We start from the raw sequence: 19,466 nt of genomic DNA, 5'->3' as shown, positions 1-19,466 counted from the left end.
TGCCACAGGTACAAAACACTGGAATGAAATGACTTAATGACCTCCTCCTGGTGTAGATCAGTTTTCCACAGCCTTAATGACCTAATTATTCTGTTCAGGTGTGGTGCAGCAGAGGCACATGTAAAAGTTGCAGTACTGCGGCCCTCAAGGACTGGAGTTTGAGACCAATGATCTAGACCAAAAAGCTAAATTTTAGCCTTATCTGCACAGAGCACCTTTTTCCATGTGTTTGCTGTGGCCTCTCATGATTTGTAGTAATTTTTAAACACAACTTTTAAAAAAACTATTACTTGTGGGTGGAAAACATAAACAAATGTAATTTATTTCTATTATTTCAGCAACAGGATAAATTGAATTCTGTTTGGAATTTATATGTTGGTCAGGTGACAGCTGTAAATAATTATTTAAAGATGTATTACGTTATTTTTCTTCGAAATGACTTATGTGTACAAATAACAGTTGTAATTTATGTTTTAATAGTGATAATGGTACATTTTTTTATAGTTATTATTAGTCTTTTAGATTAAAATGATCCCGTCATAATTTGAACTCTGAGTTTATATTCGGAGCTTTTTATGTATATATATATATTACTTCCAAACAATTAAACTGTTGTCAATCTGGTGTCCCTGATTGGTCATTATTTGATTTATTTGCGTCAAGCACCTGTTTCCGCTCATTAGCGCCCTCCAGTGTCCGCTACGGATATCAAGCAACTGCCACTGTTCAACATCAGCGTGAAGATGGCGGAGGGTGAATTGAACGTGGATAGTCTCATCTCTCGGCTTCTGGAGGGTAAATTATTCTCTTAAATGTGTATTGTTATACAGAAGTAAAGGTTCGGACTCTCTGGTTCGGCTCAAAAATCTTCAGCACGTTAGTAACTGTCCCGTTTTGTTTTTTTTTCCCCTTCACGTAGCGCAGGCAACTGTTAGCAGCCGCTGACTGCTAATGTCAGCCATTGGTACCGTTGTATCCCCCGGCTAGCTGCGACTAGCGTTACCGTTAGCTGCCTGGTCGTGTTTATAAACAGTCAGCGGTGAACGCCTGCATGTCTCCATTGGCGCAGTTTTATGTGAGGCTTTCGATGTTTAAAAGCCTCACTTTTTCCCCCCCTCCCCAAGCATGTAAATGTATTTTGTACCTTGAGGTTTTATTGGGTTTTTAAGTCGATGTATTTTCTAAACCGTTAATGTTCAGAAGGAGGGGCAGGGACGTTTCTGCTTTGCCTCGGGCAAATTGTTTGACACGGCCCTGTTACTAACAGGTGGAAGGCAGCACATTATAACAGAGAAAAAAAAAACAACAGCATTGATTGTTAGCTTTCCTGTTTTTTCCAGCTGCACTTGCATTTCGCATTCATATATTTGTGCTAACTCTGATACAACGGTTTTTGACCTAATTTATGCTGGGATTATATACACACCCTAATTCTATGTAAGAAGTATTTTTTAGGAGAAATGCACTTGTTTTTAAACAATAAATTGTGTATCGATGTATTTTTACTTGTGTGTTGGGCATGGGCCAGAACAAGATTCTCAATATATTAGTATCTTGATCAAAAATATGCTGATATCATAATAGATATCTATAATTATGTTTATTTTAAAACAAACGATAAAAGGTAGAAAAACACATCCTGCAGCAAAAGAATACATTTAACTACCACAATATAGAAAAAGCTGAATATTATACTTGTTTTTCACTAACTGCTGGTAGCTTTCCATGTGTGGTTTTAAAACTACATTAACTTAATAACATGCTCCGTTCCCACTCAGTGACTGGCATGCATTCACGCTCTACTTGCCAATGATGTATTCGGCCAGTTGGATGAACTTTCACTGTCCTTAATGCCTAATGTAGATTTTAGTGACCTAGATTTTAATGCACCCTGTGATGGTATGTCAACCTGTCCAGGGTGTAACCCAACTCTCACTCAGTGACCACTAGTGATCCTTCAAGAATAAGCAGGTATAGACAATGGATAGAATAAATATTTATTAGTAGTTGAATGACATCAATATCATCATTGAAATGCTTAACAGTATTGTCATAATGTCATGGTTTTCTAATGTCATGCAGTGTTAAATCAAAGCAAAGAAACAGGTGAGGGAGGAGAAGGGATGCATTACTCTACTCTCCATAAAGATGGAGAGAAACTCATTGGTGAAGCACTTTCTTTAGTTTAATTGAGTTTATATTATAGGAATATGAAAACAGTAACTGGCCTGTGCTTACACAAAAGTTCTTTTTATTTTCCTTTGACTAGATCAGGTCTAACAACTGAGATTTGAGAAATACTTTGATATTTTACAGCCTGGAAAGTTCAAAAATGTAATTTTGGTACCAAATATATAACAGTGAACATACAGTTGGTTTAACTTCAATATGAATGTTTACATTATTTTTATTAGTAGTAATAGTAGTGAGTGCATCACTCTCACAAACATATTCATCTTATATGTCACCTTTATAAATAACGACACAAACTAAATATGCCATTTAAAAGTTTGTCATTCTGACTCTACAGAGTCAGAATGACAGAATTATTAGCAATAATACATTACTGCTAATGTATTATCATCCAAGCGGTCTTGCCAAGTACAGGTAAGCTCTCTGGTACCATGGTGTTAGTCCAGAGAAATCCGACTAGCTGGTAAGAAGTTAACCAGACATATCAGGCCGTTCTGAAGGCCCAAACATTCAGCTCAATGTTTACATTTGTGGCATTAGCCATTAGGCAGCTGCTGGAGGAGAGGACTGCTCCTGTATTCATTTTCACCAAAGTAATTTTTAAGGCGAGTAACAAATTTTACTCTTTCAGTATAGAGGATAATTCTTGAAGCTGAAGGTAAAGAACAAAACAAAACTGATGCGAGCGAGAACGCAGAACTAAAACGATAAAATAAAATCCAAAACACAATATATAATGTCTCTTTTGTTTTTCCAGAGTTTCTTTGTGTGCGTACTTAACAGCTGGTCTGTTTTTGTTTCGCACTTGGTTTGTAGGTGTGTTTTACAATTGGGATCAGGCTCCAGTGATTCATGCTTTCATACTTTCACTCTGCCTTTAGTTGTCCATATATTTATAAAAATTCACAAGAACACCAGAACACAAATGTGAGACATTTCAGAGTTGGACGTTTTTTTGACCTATCCTTAAAATTGCGGTCAGTCTGAGTTCACATCCACTTTTGAATGTACCAGCTTCTTGGAACTCTATTTGACCACTAAGGCAAACTCATCCGTCCTTGGCATACTTTACTTCAGCATCTGTGACACTGTTGGATGGACATGGCATATTTAGGGCTCCCACAATTATAGATTCCTATTTTAGGATGCAATATATTAAAAATACTTTGACCTTGTGTTCAGGCTAGCTTGGTTTTAAGTTGTCCCCAAGATATTATTCTCTCCTTTCACATTGTTTATTAATTATTTTTAAGTGCATTTAACCCTTGTTTTCATCCTTTTGGCTTTAAAAATGTGCGTCTCTTTTTTTCTATTGGACTTTCAGCTAATATTACCAGACAGTATCCGTTTTCAAGTCATTGACTAGCTGAAAGCAATTTTGAGATTGCTTTTCTTTTCTTTAGTCTAATAAAATATTTTATTTGTCATGAGTAAGGTATTGCGATATCTTTTCTTTTTTGTCTAGTTCAATTATATAAACTAATTTCTCTAAACTTTCTTCTAATTCAAGAAGTAACTGTAACAAAAGTAATCATTAAATGAATGAAAAATGATGTACATATTTTGATGGAAGTAATAACTTAAAATCCAAAAGAAAATAAGGCATTTCAAGACAAATGAATCAAATGTTCTTAACCTTCGAGATTTTCACTAAAATTCCAGTGAAGTGCTTTAAATAACATTGATGCCTTCACAAACCAAACAGCGTGGGAGTTTTTAGCGTTGATGCATTAAGTGAACATTTTTCAAATATTCACTTAAATTTTTCAGCACAGAGTAGATAAAGTAAAAACTGTCCTGTTGATTGTTTCATCGCTATTAAAATTAATTGAATGCACTGTCACTTTAACTATAAACACTGATTTACTAAGCACTGCACACAAACTGCTGTGGTTTGTGAGAGTCACAAATCCTTGTCAACACTTCTGTTCAGCTTTTGCCACTGGGTGATCTTATAAACCTAATCTCTTAAAAAGTGCCAGTCTGCAGAGTGCCACTGCAGACAGTGAAAGCTTCAGTGTTAAAGCCGAGCAGGCTAAGCACCCTCTGTGCTGATGAGGTCTGGTAATGAGCCCTAATTCTGCTTCATGTTACGCACTGGATTTGGGTGCAAAGTAGATGGCTAATTACACACACACAAATATAAAAAAGAGAGATCATGTTTAGCACCAGTAATACTAAAGCTTTGAAATGTTTTGGGTTATCACATTCATTTTCTGTGTATGTTTTTTAATGTTTAATTTAATGTCTAACCCTTGTGACACATTCAATTACATGACTAATCATAATGCGGCAAAGAGGAAATTCCAATGCTTTAGTTTAAATGGGATGATTATGTGGGTGTAGATTAAATTGAACAGAAATGCTTTTTCTAAGCCCGTCTGCACATACATAGTTTACTCTTTTTTTTTTTTTTTTTTTTTTTTTTCTTGAACTTTTTTTCTATTTCATAGACTGTTAGAAAAACACAAATAATAAAGGATGTTACTAAGGCTTGATTTACTTTCTTGGACTTTGGGTGTCGTACTGTAAGGGAACACTCAAATGCTTAGTTACCTGGTTATGGATTTGTTTGTCTGTTTTTTTATTTTAAAGAAGGTTAGCAAAGGTTAGATTATAAAGATGTAATTTAGGATTGAGCAATATAAGTAATGGTTTGGTATGGCTTTCTGATGAGAAAAATATCCTGGAAGAGAATACAAGTAAGATCAGCAAAATGTTCCTCCAGCATAGTCGCCACATTTCTTTTTTATTATTTAAATAATCCTACTTTTCATATCGCCACCCGATTCAGCTGCTGACTCCAGCCAGCATTTTGCGACTCTTGCTTTTCTTCTCAGTGTTCTAAGATGGGTCACAGTGCCATAAAGCAGGCTTGAGCTCTCAGTGGAGCTACAGCGCCAACATCGCCTACACTGTGGCTGAAGATGTTTGCTCCTCTCACAGCCTCAGCACCAGGTTCCTAAAGTATGGCTGTAATCATTTATGAGCTGCAGAATCATTACACCCACAGTTCATCTGCTGACAAGACAGCTTTTTGTGATTCTGCTTGAAGTGTATTTTCTCCTTGAGTAAATTGTGCTTCCTCTGCAGCCTCCGTTTCATGTTTCTGATGCTGCCTCTGCTGCTTCCTGAGAGCAGACACATGATGGAAGTTGTCGGTCTCACTGACAGTTTTGTTTTGCTTCCGCAGTGCGGGGATGTCGTCCGGGAAAGATAGTCCAGATGACTGAGGCAGAGGTCCGTGGCCTTTGCATCAAGTCCAGGGAGATCTTCCTCAGTCAGCCAATCCTGCTGGAGCTTGAGGCACCTTTGAAGATTTGTGGTGAGTGTTTTCTGTTCTCTGTATGTTTTAAGATTACAACTCTTGAGTGGCATTGGCCAGATCTGAAAATCTAAAAGGCCTCTAAACAAAATAAACAGTATTTCCTGGTTCAGTGTCTGGTACATGACAGGATTAGACTTCGGGAGGTTCTGTTAATTTTTCAGTTTTGGTGGCTTTATACCCAACCTATTTGGGTACGAAAAAGAGTTGCCTGTAACAAAACGTCCGTTGGTAACTCCCTTTGGGAGGACCTGTAGCAGATAACAAGAAGGCTGATGTATTATATCATAGTTTTTACATTCTGTCTGCTTTAGAAAATGCTGGATTTAGAAATGTTGGCAGCTTTTTGTCAGTCGGAAATATCAGGGTCTACTTTCTCTAGAAAATGTTGAGTAACTCTAGTCGCTAATATAAAGCACTGAAGACAATTTCAAATGGCAACACTTTATTTATATGGTCCTTGTTTAAGCACAAACTGTTTGTTTGTGTTTTCTCTCTCACGTGTGGTATTATGTCGTCTGTGCTCCTAATATAAATAATTAATGACAATTCGGGGTGAAAAGGGCGGAAAAAGGAAAACAATGCATTAATTGCTTTTTTTGTTTTGTTTGTTTTTTTACAGTTCCAAAATTGAGTGTTTAAATTCAAAACTTTACAAAGTTTTTTTTTTTTTTCTTTTTAAGGCTTTTTTGGCTCGAGTGGCCTTTATTTGATAGTGAATTGACAGGAAAGTGGGTAATGAGAGAAGGGGCAGACATGCAGCAAAGGTCACCAAGCCGGAAATCAAACCTGCGACGGCCGCGTCGAGGACTAAGGCCTCCATATGTGGGTTGTGCTTAACCTCTACTTGAAGAACCATAGAAAGGGTTGAAGATGTTTGCTCCTCTCACATTACTGAGAGAGGAGCATCCTTGTTAAAAATGATCATTGGCAGTCAAATTTCTCTGGGTAGCTATACTCTCCAGGCTCCAACATTTTACTAAAAGGACAAAATAAATGTAATATGAATAACTAAAAAAAATAACAAATTGCCTCGCATTCAAACTTTTTCTGCTTGTTTTTTGTTTTGTTTTTTTGTGCTGTATGGGTTTATTTTAAGTAGTGTTTAGATTAATCAGTTCTTCTAGCATTAAGAGCCATGAAGTTGTTAATGTTGTTTTGCTTTTATTCACAATGCAGTATTTCTTGGAACCTTGTCCTGAAATTGATTTATTCTGCGAAGCCTCCGAAGTAGTAAACAGAATACAAAACAGCAGGATTGGTCTCCATGCAACTTATATTTCACTTTAATCAAACATTCACTTTCCGTGTGGAATTAGTTTGCAGATGCCTCTTCTTGAAATCCAAAACGGCTAAGGCGTTTGTAGGAAGTCTCCTGGTCTAAGTGCACCCCAGAGATCCTGTTTATGCTTTGCTGTTGTTGTAAAGCCACTGCAGGTTTTGCATTATGCATTCCTTGTATGTTGGTCTATAACTTAAATAAATAAAATACATTAAAGTTTGTGATTGTAAAATGACAAAATGTGAATATATATATATGTAGATATTTTTCATAAATCCTTGAACTCTAGACGCCATTAACTGAATTTAGAAAACACGTTTTGACGTTGAAGTGATGGGTGCACTGAAAGGCGGACTCCCTGTGTGCAGAATGCAGTCCACAAAGCCTGGTCTGCACAGCCTAGAGCAGCAATTTATTTGAAGCATGTGAGGATTTTCTTATATAACCAAGCTATGCATTTCACTTTTCTGTGTTTAGTCTCTATTTTTAATTTGTTTTTCAGAATGATTTGTTCTTCAGGTATTTTTGTGAGGGTTGTGCTTCTTAGATAGAAATGAGATATTTAAGAATAGGCAGACCTCAACAAAAGAGGGTTAGGTTGTATTTAAATTCTAGTAGGCAGAGTAACATTATATAACCATATATCTTCTGGTGCCAGCTGTGGTTTGGGTTTGGTTGTATAAAACACCAATGTGCCCTTTGAAATGCAAAAAAAATTGTATCCCTACCAGTTTCATGAGCTCAAAAAAAATACATGTTTTGGTTTTAGTTGCTTCTCTTAGATTTTAATTTGCATTTAGTGTTACCTTGTAATGAAACAGTACTACCAAAAGATTGTGGCACATAAATTCAGTTTCCTTCTGTGTCACAATGGAGCCAGTAATTGTTGTTCTTCTGTGGTTTAGACCTCTTCAGTCATCTGTGTCTGCACCACTTAGCCAAAATTAGAGCAACCCTTAAGTTGGCGCAAGAGGATATAAAAGGAAGCAGGTCTTGGCCGAGTGATGATTCTCCCCTGCAGAGACTTGGGCTTTGCTGGGAGCATCTACATCTCATCTGGGTTTCACAAAGGTCAAGGATTAATGCCATTGGTCTTAAACCCTGAGAGAACAGTTAAAATTAAAGTTGGGGTGTGTTTAATTGTAAGGTGCATTATGTGTGCTTCCTTTTTACAAATAGCTTTAATTGTGATGGATGTTTGTCTCTGCTGCCCCCTTTCCCAAAGCCTTCTGTGTCGATCTAGTGGTCATTGTCATTATACAGTGTCAATGTATAATTGTCAAAGAGAGAGTACCTTTTTCTGCCACATTTTTATGCTTTTCAGATCAGGAAACAAATGAATCTAATTAAAAACAAAAAGCTGTTTTTAAATGATTCATTCATTTATTAAGTCAATAAGACTATCCAGATCAACCAGGTCTAATGCGGAACAAGTGATTGCCCCCGGAAGCATAAGTGCTCATGCCGTCTTTTGCTTCAACATGTTTCCAATAACCCACTGATTTAGAATTTCAAATGACTTTTCTTGGCAGAATTATACAAATTAAGCAACTTTGGGTAGTTTTTAAGCATAAACAGCCTGTTTTAAGATGCAAATCTGAATTGGATTGATGTCTTGGCTTTGACTAGGCCAATCAAAATTACAGCAAATCATCCCAGTTGTTTGTGGATATTTGCTCTCACTGGGTTTTACCGGAATGCGAACATCTTAGAAATGGCTTTTTAACCCTTCTTACCCTGATGCATGTCAATGACTGATTACTTTTCCCACATAGGGCCAGGATGGGAGAGAGTTGTTGTTTTTGATTTTTTTTTTTTCTAAACATCTCCTGAAATCTGCTTTTGTATTTACTCAGGTTATACTTTGTCTGATATAATCTGTGTTTGCTCTGAAACAAATGTGTGTTTATAAAAGCCAAAACAAAAAATATATTTTTCTCAGCACTATGTACATCCAGATTTATATATATTTAAGAGAAAAAAGGACATGTGAGTCCATGAATGAAATTTTAATAACTCTCTGAATGAATAAATCTCTGAATGACCTCTTGTTGTATTTTCTTGTTGTGTTTTACCAAATTATAAGCTTTTGTATTTTTGTCTAAGCTTCAATGAACAATATTCCAATTATAAAATCCCAGCTGTACACTTTGCATCTCACCCTCTATTTAGGTGACATCCATGGGCAATACACTGATCTCCTGAGGCTGTTTGAGTATGGTGGCTTCCCTCCAGAAGCAAACTATCTCTTCCTGGGTGATTATGTGGACAGAGGAAAGCAGTCCCTGGAAACCATCTGTCTGTTGCTGGCCTACAAGATCAAATATCCAGAGAACTTTTTCCTGCTCCGAGGAAATCATGAGTGTGCTTCCATCAATCGTATCTATGGCTTCTATGACGAATGTAATTGAATTTATAAGGGGCTACAAATATCTCGGGAAAAGCGTAAAATATTTAGTTCCTAAGATGTGTATTTGTGCATTTGCAGGCAAACGCAGGTTCAACATTAAATTGTGGAAGACCTTCACAGACTGCTTTAACTGCCTCCCCATTGCTGCTATTATTGATGAGAAGATCTTCTGCTGCCACGGAGGTGAGTGTCTACTGCAGATATGCAGTTGAATTTTTTTTTTTTATATATATATATATACTTTTATATATATTTATTCAATACAGCCAATCAAAAGCTGGTGTTTATTTTCTATCAGGGCTTTCACCTGATTTGCAGTCAATGGAGCAGATTCGCAGGATCATGAGGCCGACAGACGTACCAGATACAGGTGCTGTTTCTATCTGCATACACTTCATGCTTAATCGATTTTATTTACATTTCATTTTGGTGTCCGTACCTTGCAACTCTTTCTATCTTTCCACCTTGACGTGCTCGTATCAGGCCTTCTGTGCGACTTGCTGTGGTCGGATCCGGATAAGGATGTGCAAGGTTGGGGAGAGAATGATCGTGGAGTCTCCTTCACCTTTGGGGCTGATGTGGTCAGTAAGTTCCTAAACCGCCATGACCTGGACCTCATCTGCAGAGCCCACCAGGTAATTGGAGATGGAATCTGAACATCCTGCATTATCGTTTCACTTGCACAATTAACAGAGACTTGTTTCAATTACCAGTGATGATTAAAATCTTGTGCGAGCTATATTAATGGTAGCGGATATGTGTTCCCTGGTTTCTACCTCCATTTCACCTCTTCTTCCCCAAGCATCATGCATTCAAGCACCCGGTAATGGTTAATCTGTTTTGCTTGATTGAATTGCTACAGTGCTCTCTTTAAGTATTTGTTCTCCTATATCTTTTCTATGCATTGTCACTTTCTGTCAATTTTTGGACCAATACAGAGCAGTGCATAATTGGGATGCGATTGGAAATGATTTGTTTTCCCCTACTAATAAAAATCTGAAAATGTGGAGTACATTTGTAATTTGTAGAAGAATCTTTCGCCAACATTAGAGCTGCAAGATTTTTGGGGTATGTCTCTGCCAGCTTTGCAAAACCAAAGAAACTGAAATTATTTTCTGTACTTCTTAATTGCCTGTTGATCTGGTGGGAAGTGTCTTCAAACATTGGTTTTAATGTCTTGCTACAGATTCACAACAGCAGGTTTCACAGTTGGCATGGCGTGTCCAAGGAGCTGTGCAGTCTTAGTTTTCCGCCACACATAGTGCTTTGCACATGGACAAAATTGTTTGCTTTTGGTCTCATCTGAACAGAGTATCTTGCTTCTGTGTTTGGCCTTTCTTTAAACAATAACTTTGTTTTTTCAGCTCGTCTATAAAGGCCAGAGTTATGGAGTGCATAACAAACAGTGATCATGTCAACAGATTCTCGCACCTGCGTAGTAGATCTGAATTTTGTGGCTGTGTCATGACAAAATGTGAAAACATTCGAAGGACACAAATACTTTTGCAAGATACAATGTATATAGTGCGATGTGCGGAGTTGATGTTTGGAATATTTCTGAGGTGGTTTAGTAAGCTCTACCCTGACAGCACAGTTAGTTTGTGAGAGTAGCTGAAGATATGTTTGTTATTGATCGCTGTGGGCGTTAGAATAACACCACGTGTCTTAAAACAGGTTGTGGAGGATGGATACGAGTTCTTTGCCAAACGCCAACTGGTCACACTTTTCTCTGCTCCAAACTACTGCGGGGAGTTTGATAACGCAGGTGGCATGATGAGTGTGGATGAATCGCTCATGTGCTCCTTCCAGGTAGTCAAAAAGCAATTGGAGTTGTGATTTTTTTTTTTTTTTTTTCCCAAACTGATATGTTATTACAGAAATAATCACTCAAATATCAACTCTGTTTTCTTAAGATCCTGAAGCCCTCAGAGAAGAAGGCCAAGTACCAGTACGGCGGTGTAAATTCTGGTCGGCCTGTGACCCCACCCCGCACCACCCAAGCTCCCAAAAAGAGGTGAACACCCAACTGTGGCTTGTCCCCACTCCTTGTCATTTTGTCCATTCCAGATCTGCCTTTATGGCGACCCCACAACACCCCTTGAAGAGAGAAGATACGGGGGTTGTCTGATTGTCCAAATCCTTCACTCCTCCTCCACTCAGCCAGCCTCTCGTCAACACCACTGACAGCTCTTTTCTTAATGTGTACGTGTATATAAATTTGCTGTGATTTATCAGTTGGGTCGTTTTGCCTTCAAGTTTGAATTTTGTTTTGTTTTTGAAAATATTAAAAAGAAATTAACCTTATTGGTGGTTTTAATTCCAATGCTGCTTGAAGTTTTCTGAGGTTCTCTGTTGTGTTGGGGAATGCTTTCTTTGTATGTCAAAGAACAATGTGACCAAGCTGCAAAATTTTTTTTTTCTTTTTTTTTTTTTTTTTGTCTTCATAAAAACAAAATGAAGGTTTAACAATATTTTACGTTGACCATAAAAACAGTAAAACAAACAAAAAAAATCCTCTTGTGTGTTTTAACGGACTGCTGTTCCACTGCAGGACCAAAACAAAAGTCTTATTTCAACTTATCACAGCATGTATAGTACTCTTAGTGGTTCTTGTGCACACTTACTTTTTTTTAACCATTAATAAAGAGCACCTTCATATTTGTAGAACAGACCAGTTTGAATGAACAAATTTGGCCCTTCAGATCCTTTTACATTATCCACGCAAACAAAATGTATTCTCAGCATCAGTTTGTCCATTCTGTCTCGTCTCTCTGTACTTCGACTCTACTCCTACATAAAAAAACATGCTGCTTTCTTGCTCTTATTGACAGTTTTTCTCATTTCCCCCCCCCCTCCCTTCTATAATTTTAATTTTGTTTTGTGAGTGAGCGATTGATTTGGTTGAGTTATGAATGTCATTGGGGTTGGCACACATCGTTTTCAAGGTAAAGATGAATCAAACAACATTTAAAAAAATGACATTGCAAGCTTCAGAAACCCATCCATAATATTGGAACTGCTTATTCTAAGTTTGCTTAACACTAGCTTTCCTCTCCTCACCCATTCAGTCGAGGTACAAGGTGTGAAAATTAGCAGAGCTCAGTGTGGGTGGGTAGTTTTAGCTTTGCTGTGTGATTGTGTTGCCACCTGGTGTATAAATATGGCACTGCGGTGCACAAACTGTGTACGCCTCATGTAAAACAGCAAGCATCCAAATATACGGGAGAGGGTTTTTCATGACATTTCTAGTGTTGCTTACCATTCGGCACTACCACAGTCACACTGTCCAGCTCGCAGGTTGGTTGGTGTCCATCTTTAGTTTCTACTGTTCACAAGATGCTTTTGTAATTTCAAACAGAAAAGTTGCTTCTTTTTTCATTCTATTAGTTTGGTATTTTTTGTTGTTCTATTTTTGTTTTCATAAGAATTTTGGATTACTTTCAGTTTGCCTAACTTATTTCCTTGGTGTTACCAAAAGCTGTTTTACAGTTTGTAAAAGGTTATTTCAAAGTGAATACATTCAATAAAATGGATGAAAGGAAAAGTCAGTTGTCATTTTTGTTTATCTTCTTGGACATGTTCTTCAATATCTAATGGAATTCATCACTACCAACTCCATTTCTATTCTAGAGTAATTGTATAAATTAAAAAATATATATTTTTACTTTTTCTAAGTATTTAGCAGACTATGTTGGAGTCTTTGTGAGAGTTCATGTGGACCCAGCTGATGCCTTTAAAGGTTAACTCATCCTTCCTTCATCGCTTCAGCATCTCCCTGAATGCAAAGTGTGTGTGTAAAGTTTGTACCCAGTTGCTGGAGTCTGCTAGAGGATCTATGTGTACATTGGTTTTTGCACTGTCTGTGTGCCAGCAAGGGCAATAATAACTGACTTCAGTGCAGGTAGCTTTCAGTAAAAAGTTTCATTCAGGCAGTTAAGTGAACACCCATGGAAAGAGGGAGGAATTGGCTTTGAACCCCAATCTGATGAGTCCGCATCCAACTTGAATAAAACTGGTAAATAAAGGGCTTCAGAAGAAACGGGGACAAAGTCTCATCTGGATTACCACAATCTAGTTGTTCAGTTACAATAAAAAAAAGGGCATAAAATATTTGTAATGGAAATTTGACCCAAAGAGGCAGTCTTAGTGTTTACAGAAGTCATAATGAAGGTATTTCTCCTTTAATGTGCAAAGCTGCTTCAGTTCTGAGAAATGGACTTCTGTCTCTTGTTATATTTTTACCCCAGGGAAACACAATAGAGTTGTTCACAATTAAAAATGTCTAACACTTACTAATTTGAAAAAGTTTTTTAGGGGCAGTTATTTTGATCTTAGGGGCATTAATTGTAGTACCAATGATATCCTGTTAAAAGTCATAGTTGCTTTTAACAGAGTATTGCACAAAAAACACTCAAATTATAGGTTAGTTTTTTGTTTTGTTTTGCCATATTTGCTACATCGTAGGAGTAACCAATAGTTGTGGACTGCACTGTGGAAGAAATTAAAATGCACTTTTAGTAGCTGGATATTGCTAACAACCACCTGGGATAGGAGCTGTGGATTATATTACACTGACCCCAAATGAATGGTTCAAAAACTTTAAGGATGCTTTTTGTTCCAATGATTATGTCTATCTTCAAACTATTTGTATAGATAGATACATGGATGCTATGTCACAATAAACAAAAAACACATTGTATGATCGAAATATTAAACATAGAGAAACAGTGCATTATTAAAGTGTGAAATTTACAGAACTGACAGTAGCAAATAGTTTCAAATTTAGTGACGACAGTAAAATTGTTGCGAGTATAGTTTGTTGTTACAAATGCAGTTAAATGTTTCAGTACAACTCAATTGCAGGCATTTTTTTTATTTCACAGATTTGTTTTTGATGTATTACAACTTCCAACCTGATGGGGGCGGTATGCAATACTTCTCCGGTAAGTGTGACGTAGCCCCGGCCATCAGAACTATCTACAAACATAGATGGGTCACAGCAAATGGTTACAATGCTAGCTGAGCGTTTGTAGATCTGGGATGCCTTCCAGGACAAATGCCAAACCAGAAGTGGTGGTTTTGTTCACGTCCCCTGTGTTTTATAAAGCTGAAATAACTCAGGAAGACTAAAGCACGCTGTTACTGTAAGTTTGTATGCATTTTAAACACTTTACCTTGTTTATTCGAGGGCTAGAGCGAGTTCAGAGTTTTATTGAATAAAGCTAACACGTCTGCCCAGCCGTGGTTAGCTGCTGCTGTTGAAAGGTCTGAAGTTCAGGGCAGTGTACATTGACTTTGGCTGAAAATATGTAAAAGTAAACAGAGTCTTCCTTCCTTAAGACACCGTCACCATAGTCTTGACATGTTTGCCAGCTGCCATATGCATTTGCTATATTTAACACGTTTTGTACAGTTAATTTAAGTGAAGAAACAATATTTCCGTGTAATTATTTTGTTTTGAGAAGAATACATTGGCTTGTCATCAGATTGATGACGGTCTTCTCGCTGTGTGTTGGTTATTTGTAGCTGAAACATTTCACAGAAAAGGCAAAATCTGAGACAAAGCTGCTAAAGTTAGAGATGCACCAATGAGAAATCCTTAGGGCTCATTTAAGATTATCTTTCCAATTCGTAGGTTGTTGCAAAATCTTAATGGCCATAATATTGAATGAAATTAAAGTCATGATTTTTGTTTCCCCAAAGAACCAGGCTGAACAACAACTCTTCATCCCTCCTTAAATAGCACCGTTTCCACCATCAGGCCCTCGCTGCTGTTTCAACAATGAACTATGGGAAACTCCCAGCAGTGAGTGAAAAATGGCTAGGTTTAGGCTCAAATCCTGCATCATCTTAGTCTCCTTAGCATTGCTCCTGGTCATCATAACGCTGGTTTTAAAGGCCCTTGCCCCAGAGGACTCTCCTTTTGACAGCCCTGGTGAGGTTGAAATAAATATTAACAGACAGACTGCTCCTCAGAACCAGAGAGACTTCAACAAAAGACCTGGAGAGACAAAAATGAGCGACCCTGTTGAGTCAGTCAAGGATGCAGAGCTGGGAAGCACATTGAGGAAGTTTCCTCCTCCCAACTACTATCTCCATGCCTTCTACTATATGTGGTATGGAAACCCCACATTTGATGGCAAATACATCCACTGGGATCATCCACAGCTGCCACATTGGGATGCAAAGGTTGCTCAGGAATATCCACAAGGAAGGCACAACCCCCCCGATGACATTGGGGCCAACTATTACCCCTCCTTAGGGCCGTACAGCTCCAGGGACCCCTCAGTTTTAGAGGCACATATGCAGCAGTTGCGTACAGCAGCCATTGGTAAGCCAAATATGATTCTTAGTTTTAAGATCAATGGTTATCAGTGTTTAAAAATGTTATATTTTTGAATTACACATTTTAGATATGATTGTCGTTAATAGGGATGTCCCAGGTGACATTAGGTTGAACTAAACCGTCTTTTAATTCTGCAGAATGGGCTCTTGATTGTAAAATGTTACTATGAATTAATGTACATTTAGTAGAAGTTCCTCTTCCCTGCAATACATGTCAAAAGTAAGTAATTTTATTTAAGACTAAGTAAAATGTAGACTTGTCCTGTTCCCCAAGAGGCAAATATTTTAGTGCACTCTGGGTCCTTGACATCTGAAAGATATTCTTGTGGTTGATTTTGGATTTTTATTTTTTTACTTTTAGTCAATAATGATTTTGCAATAAAATTGTAGAATCTACTTTCCTAATAGCTCTCTGACGTAGATATAGCAAAAACCAAAGCTGTATCAACCTGCTTTAAATTCAGTTGATGTATTCACCAACATTACTCATCAACATACAGTATACCTCTCTCTTAACCCTTACCCCAAAATTAAAACAGTTGTCCCTGCCTAAAGAGAAAACCGTGATTTCGGGTAGACCAAACTTGGTGCAGAGATTCTCTGTCAACTGGACAAAGAAGTGGGACATTCAGAACCGCAGGTCAAGAGACCTAGTTCACTTTGATGAGAGATGAAATAATGAGACCCAAGGTGTCTCAAGAAAGATGTTTCAGCCATTTCTCTTGACATGTTGATAGTTTTGGCATCAAAGTTTTTCAGACCAAGAACACTTTCCTCTGTTGAAATTTTGACTTATTTTCCAACTTTCCCCAAAGGTAAGTGAGGTATTTAGAAATGCTGATTATTTGGGCATGTGGCAACTATTTAATGAAGCCAAATCCCAGTCGGGCTACTGCTGTTCCACGTTGATAAGAGTAATTGAGCTGATCAGGATGTTTCTGGGACTCCTGCTTTTGGTGTCTTATCAGCACATCCCACTTAAAGGAGAACCCAGAGGAGACCCAGAACGTTTTGGTATCTAGACGATACCAAAATGTTTCCTTCTGACCTTGTGGGTATTGTCTAGAATGAGCTGTGGACTTTGGCAAAATTTTCTCAGATATTCAGTGAGTAATGGATACATTTAAAAAAATGAATCACTAGAAAAACAGAGTTCTTGGAAGGAATAAATTAAAATTTCTGAATTGTTAACATTTAAATCTGCTTCAAGGATGTATAAATGATAAAAAGAAAGCCACCTTTTGCCTCAGATATTGTGTAGCTGTTCTTCACATTTGTGTTTATCATCAGGTGTCATCGCTATTTCCTGGTATCCCCCTTCCACAAATGATGACAATGGTGAGCCAATTGATGAAATCATACCTTCTTTGCTGGAGGTGGCACATAAATACCACATAAAGGTGCGTATGACAAAAGCTTTGTGTTTTGTGGAAATTTTATCAGATGTTGTTCAGCTGTGCTGAAATCCAATGTCAACACCTTCGAGCTGTTGGAATCAAATGCAAAAAATAATACTGTCTGTTTGCAGGTTGCTTTTCATATTGAGCCCTACAAAGGAAGAGATGAAGTCAACATGTTTACCAATGTCAAATACATCATTGATAAGTAGGTTTTGTACTAGATTAGCTGTTTTATAGTCACCTTCTACTTTAAGTGAATGAATTTCTATTTACCATTGATTGCATATCTCTTAGATATGGAGAGCATCCTGCATTTTTCAAGTACCGGACAAACGCTGGCAAACTCCTTCCACTTTTTTATGTGTATGACTCCTACTTAATGAACTCAGAGCAATGGGCTAAGCTGCTGAAACACACAGACAGCAGCAGCATCAGGGACACACCGTATGACGCCATCTTCATCGCCCTACTAGTTGAAGAGAAACATAAGCGAGAGATCCTTACTGCAGGGTTCGACGGCCTCTACACCTACTTCGCTACCAACGGTTTCACATACGGCTCCACTCAGCGCAACTGGGTCTCTATCAAAGCCTTCTGTGACGATAACGACCTCATATTCATTCCGAGTGTGGGCCCAGGATACATTGACACAAGCGTTCGACCATGGAACTTCAAAAACACTCGAAATCGCATCAACGGCAAATACTACGAAACCTCGCTGAGTGCGGCGTTGGAGTCCAGACCCGATTTTATCTCCATTACCTCTTTCAACGAGTGGCACGAGGGGACTCAGATTGAGACGTCCGTTCCCAAAACGGGTCAAACCGTGTACCTGGACTATCTGCCGAATAAGCCGACCATCTACCTGGAGATAACTCGCAAATGGGCAGCAATATTTGGTGGAGAGCGACAAAGATGGCAGGACTGATCATAGAGCCTATTTATTGAAAATTATATACACTACTGAAAAACTCATTTAATTTGTGAAATGGGCTACAATTTGAAAATGATGGCTGGTTGTTTAAGAAATTTTAAATGAGGTAAAGCCACAGCGGAGATAATGACTCATTCACTATGTTAATTTTGACTTCAGTTATGTATTTTTTTAATTTTTATTTTTTGCACTTAAACTGTGAACTGTGTTATTTTCTGTTTACGTTTAATTGTCAAGTGATTTATCAGGAGGTGAGCTTGAAAGATAATTCAGATATTCCAAGACATTCCAGTCTTCAATGCTAATATGGGCCTTATTGATCCAAACAGTAAAGTGACAGAGTGGCTTTTTTGTTCTGTACCCATACTGTATTGTGAATGCAGAGTGTGTTCAATATTTTCTTTTCACCTTATTTGAGGTGTCTCGCTGTGATATGTTTTGGAATGGCACTTAAGCGTTTGCACTAATCACTTGAATAAACTGATCAGATGCTGATGTGTAGAAAGTTGTCATCGCCTTTCAAACCCCCACAATCAAGCACATCACACACAGTTCAGATTTCTACCAGTGTCCCGGTTGTTACAGCCAGCCTTTCTGTTTTGAACAGGTACAACTCTATGAATAACAGACAATTTCACACTCCTGCTTGTCTTGTGACCTCGTTATCTGAGATGAGAAATTCTTTAGGTGAAAAAAAAACAAACTGGAAGGGATTTCAGTTTTATTTTGCACTTGCTAGGTGTTCTCAATATACTGAAATAAGTGCTTGTTAAAAAGGTCATGGCAGATTTATCAAAAACAGAGTAGAAACTGTAGAAGTGTGCCAACCATCTGGTTTTTCCTAAAACTCGGGGTCCTTATTCTCAGATTCTCAGTGAGCTCCTATTTTACCCTTAAGGATTTCTGCTGAATAGTGATTGAGCCAGCCGTGTCATAAATCAATGCTTTTGCTTGCAGTTTGTCTTCGATGTCTGCAAAATGACAGCAGCACATATGTAGGAATTAAAATGCCAACTATTAAGAGCTTACATTTTTAATTTGAGAGAGAAATTCATATCTTTGTACTGTTGGCGCTCAAAACATTTGGTTTCTTTCAAATACAATCTGAGATCCCCAAACCTGACCTCCATCATAGAGACAGCAGTCTCTGACAGACCTTTCAGCCAAAAATAATAATAAAAAAATCAGGAACATATATAATCTCCATCATAAATTAATGTTTTGACAGTTTCAGTAATACAATCTTGCCAGACTGATAAAACTGTTATCTATTCAGCCAGTTGAATAAAATCTTACTGGCACTCAAAAATATAGACTTATGTAAATACATCACACCTGAAATATGAATATGATTGCATATAATAACCACTCGGTGTTGGATCAATACCAAAATGTCCAGTATCCCACGCCCTTAGTGAGGAGGTGTGGTTGACCCCGTTGCTAGGTGTGACGCTGACCTTTGGGGGCTGATAGGTTCTTCTTGTTGTTTAATAGCCACTGGCAAGCAACTCAATGGAGCATTAGTGCTATCATCTGGTAAGGAGTGTGGGTCAAATGTTTCCAAAAAAACCCCAAAA

The 19,466-nt window shown here is 37.8% G+C and overlaps 2 protein-coding genes across 2 annotated transcripts; both read left to right on the top strand.

Moving 5' to 3' along the window:
- The first annotated feature begins 640 nt into the window (after window positions 1–640).
- Window positions 641–12,754, top strand: LOC114134297 (serine/threonine-protein phosphatase PP1-beta catalytic subunit-like). Its single transcript, XM_028000797.1, has 8 exons — window positions 641–795; window positions 5,387–5,518; window positions 8,973–9,203; window positions 9,289–9,393; window positions 9,509–9,580; window positions 9,694–9,845; window positions 10,885–11,019; window positions 11,124–12,754. Exons 1-8 carry the CDS (start codon window positions 744–746, stop codon window positions 11,226–11,228), a joined length of 984 nt encoding a protein of 327 aa, XP_027856598.1. The 5' UTR covers window positions 641–743; the 3' UTR covers window positions 11,229–12,754.
- Window positions 12,755–14,206: 1,452 nt separating this feature from the next.
- Window positions 14,207–18,390, top strand: manea (mannosidase, endo-alpha). Its single transcript, XM_028001508.1, has 5 exons — window positions 14,207–14,354; window positions 14,914–15,541; window positions 16,846–16,955; window positions 17,084–17,160; window positions 17,250–18,390. Exons 2-5 carry the CDS (start codon window positions 15,028–15,030, stop codon window positions 17,881–17,883), a joined length of 1,335 nt encoding a protein of 444 aa, XP_027857309.1. The 5' UTR covers window positions 14,207–14,354; window positions 14,914–15,027; the 3' UTR covers window positions 17,884–18,390.
- The last annotated feature ends 1,076 nt before the right edge of the window (window positions 18,391–19,466 follow it).

The sequence above is a fragment of the Xiphophorus couchianus genome, chromosome 19, assembly GCF_001444195.1.
Source record: "Xiphophorus couchianus chromosome 19, X_couchianus-1.0, whole genome shotgun sequence".
Classification (NCBI taxonomy): Eukaryota; Metazoa; Chordata; class Actinopteri; order Cyprinodontiformes; family Poeciliidae; genus Xiphophorus; species Xiphophorus couchianus.
The sequence above is the reverse complement of the archived record's forward strand: the minus strand, read 5'-3'. Positions and strand labels throughout refer to the sequence as shown.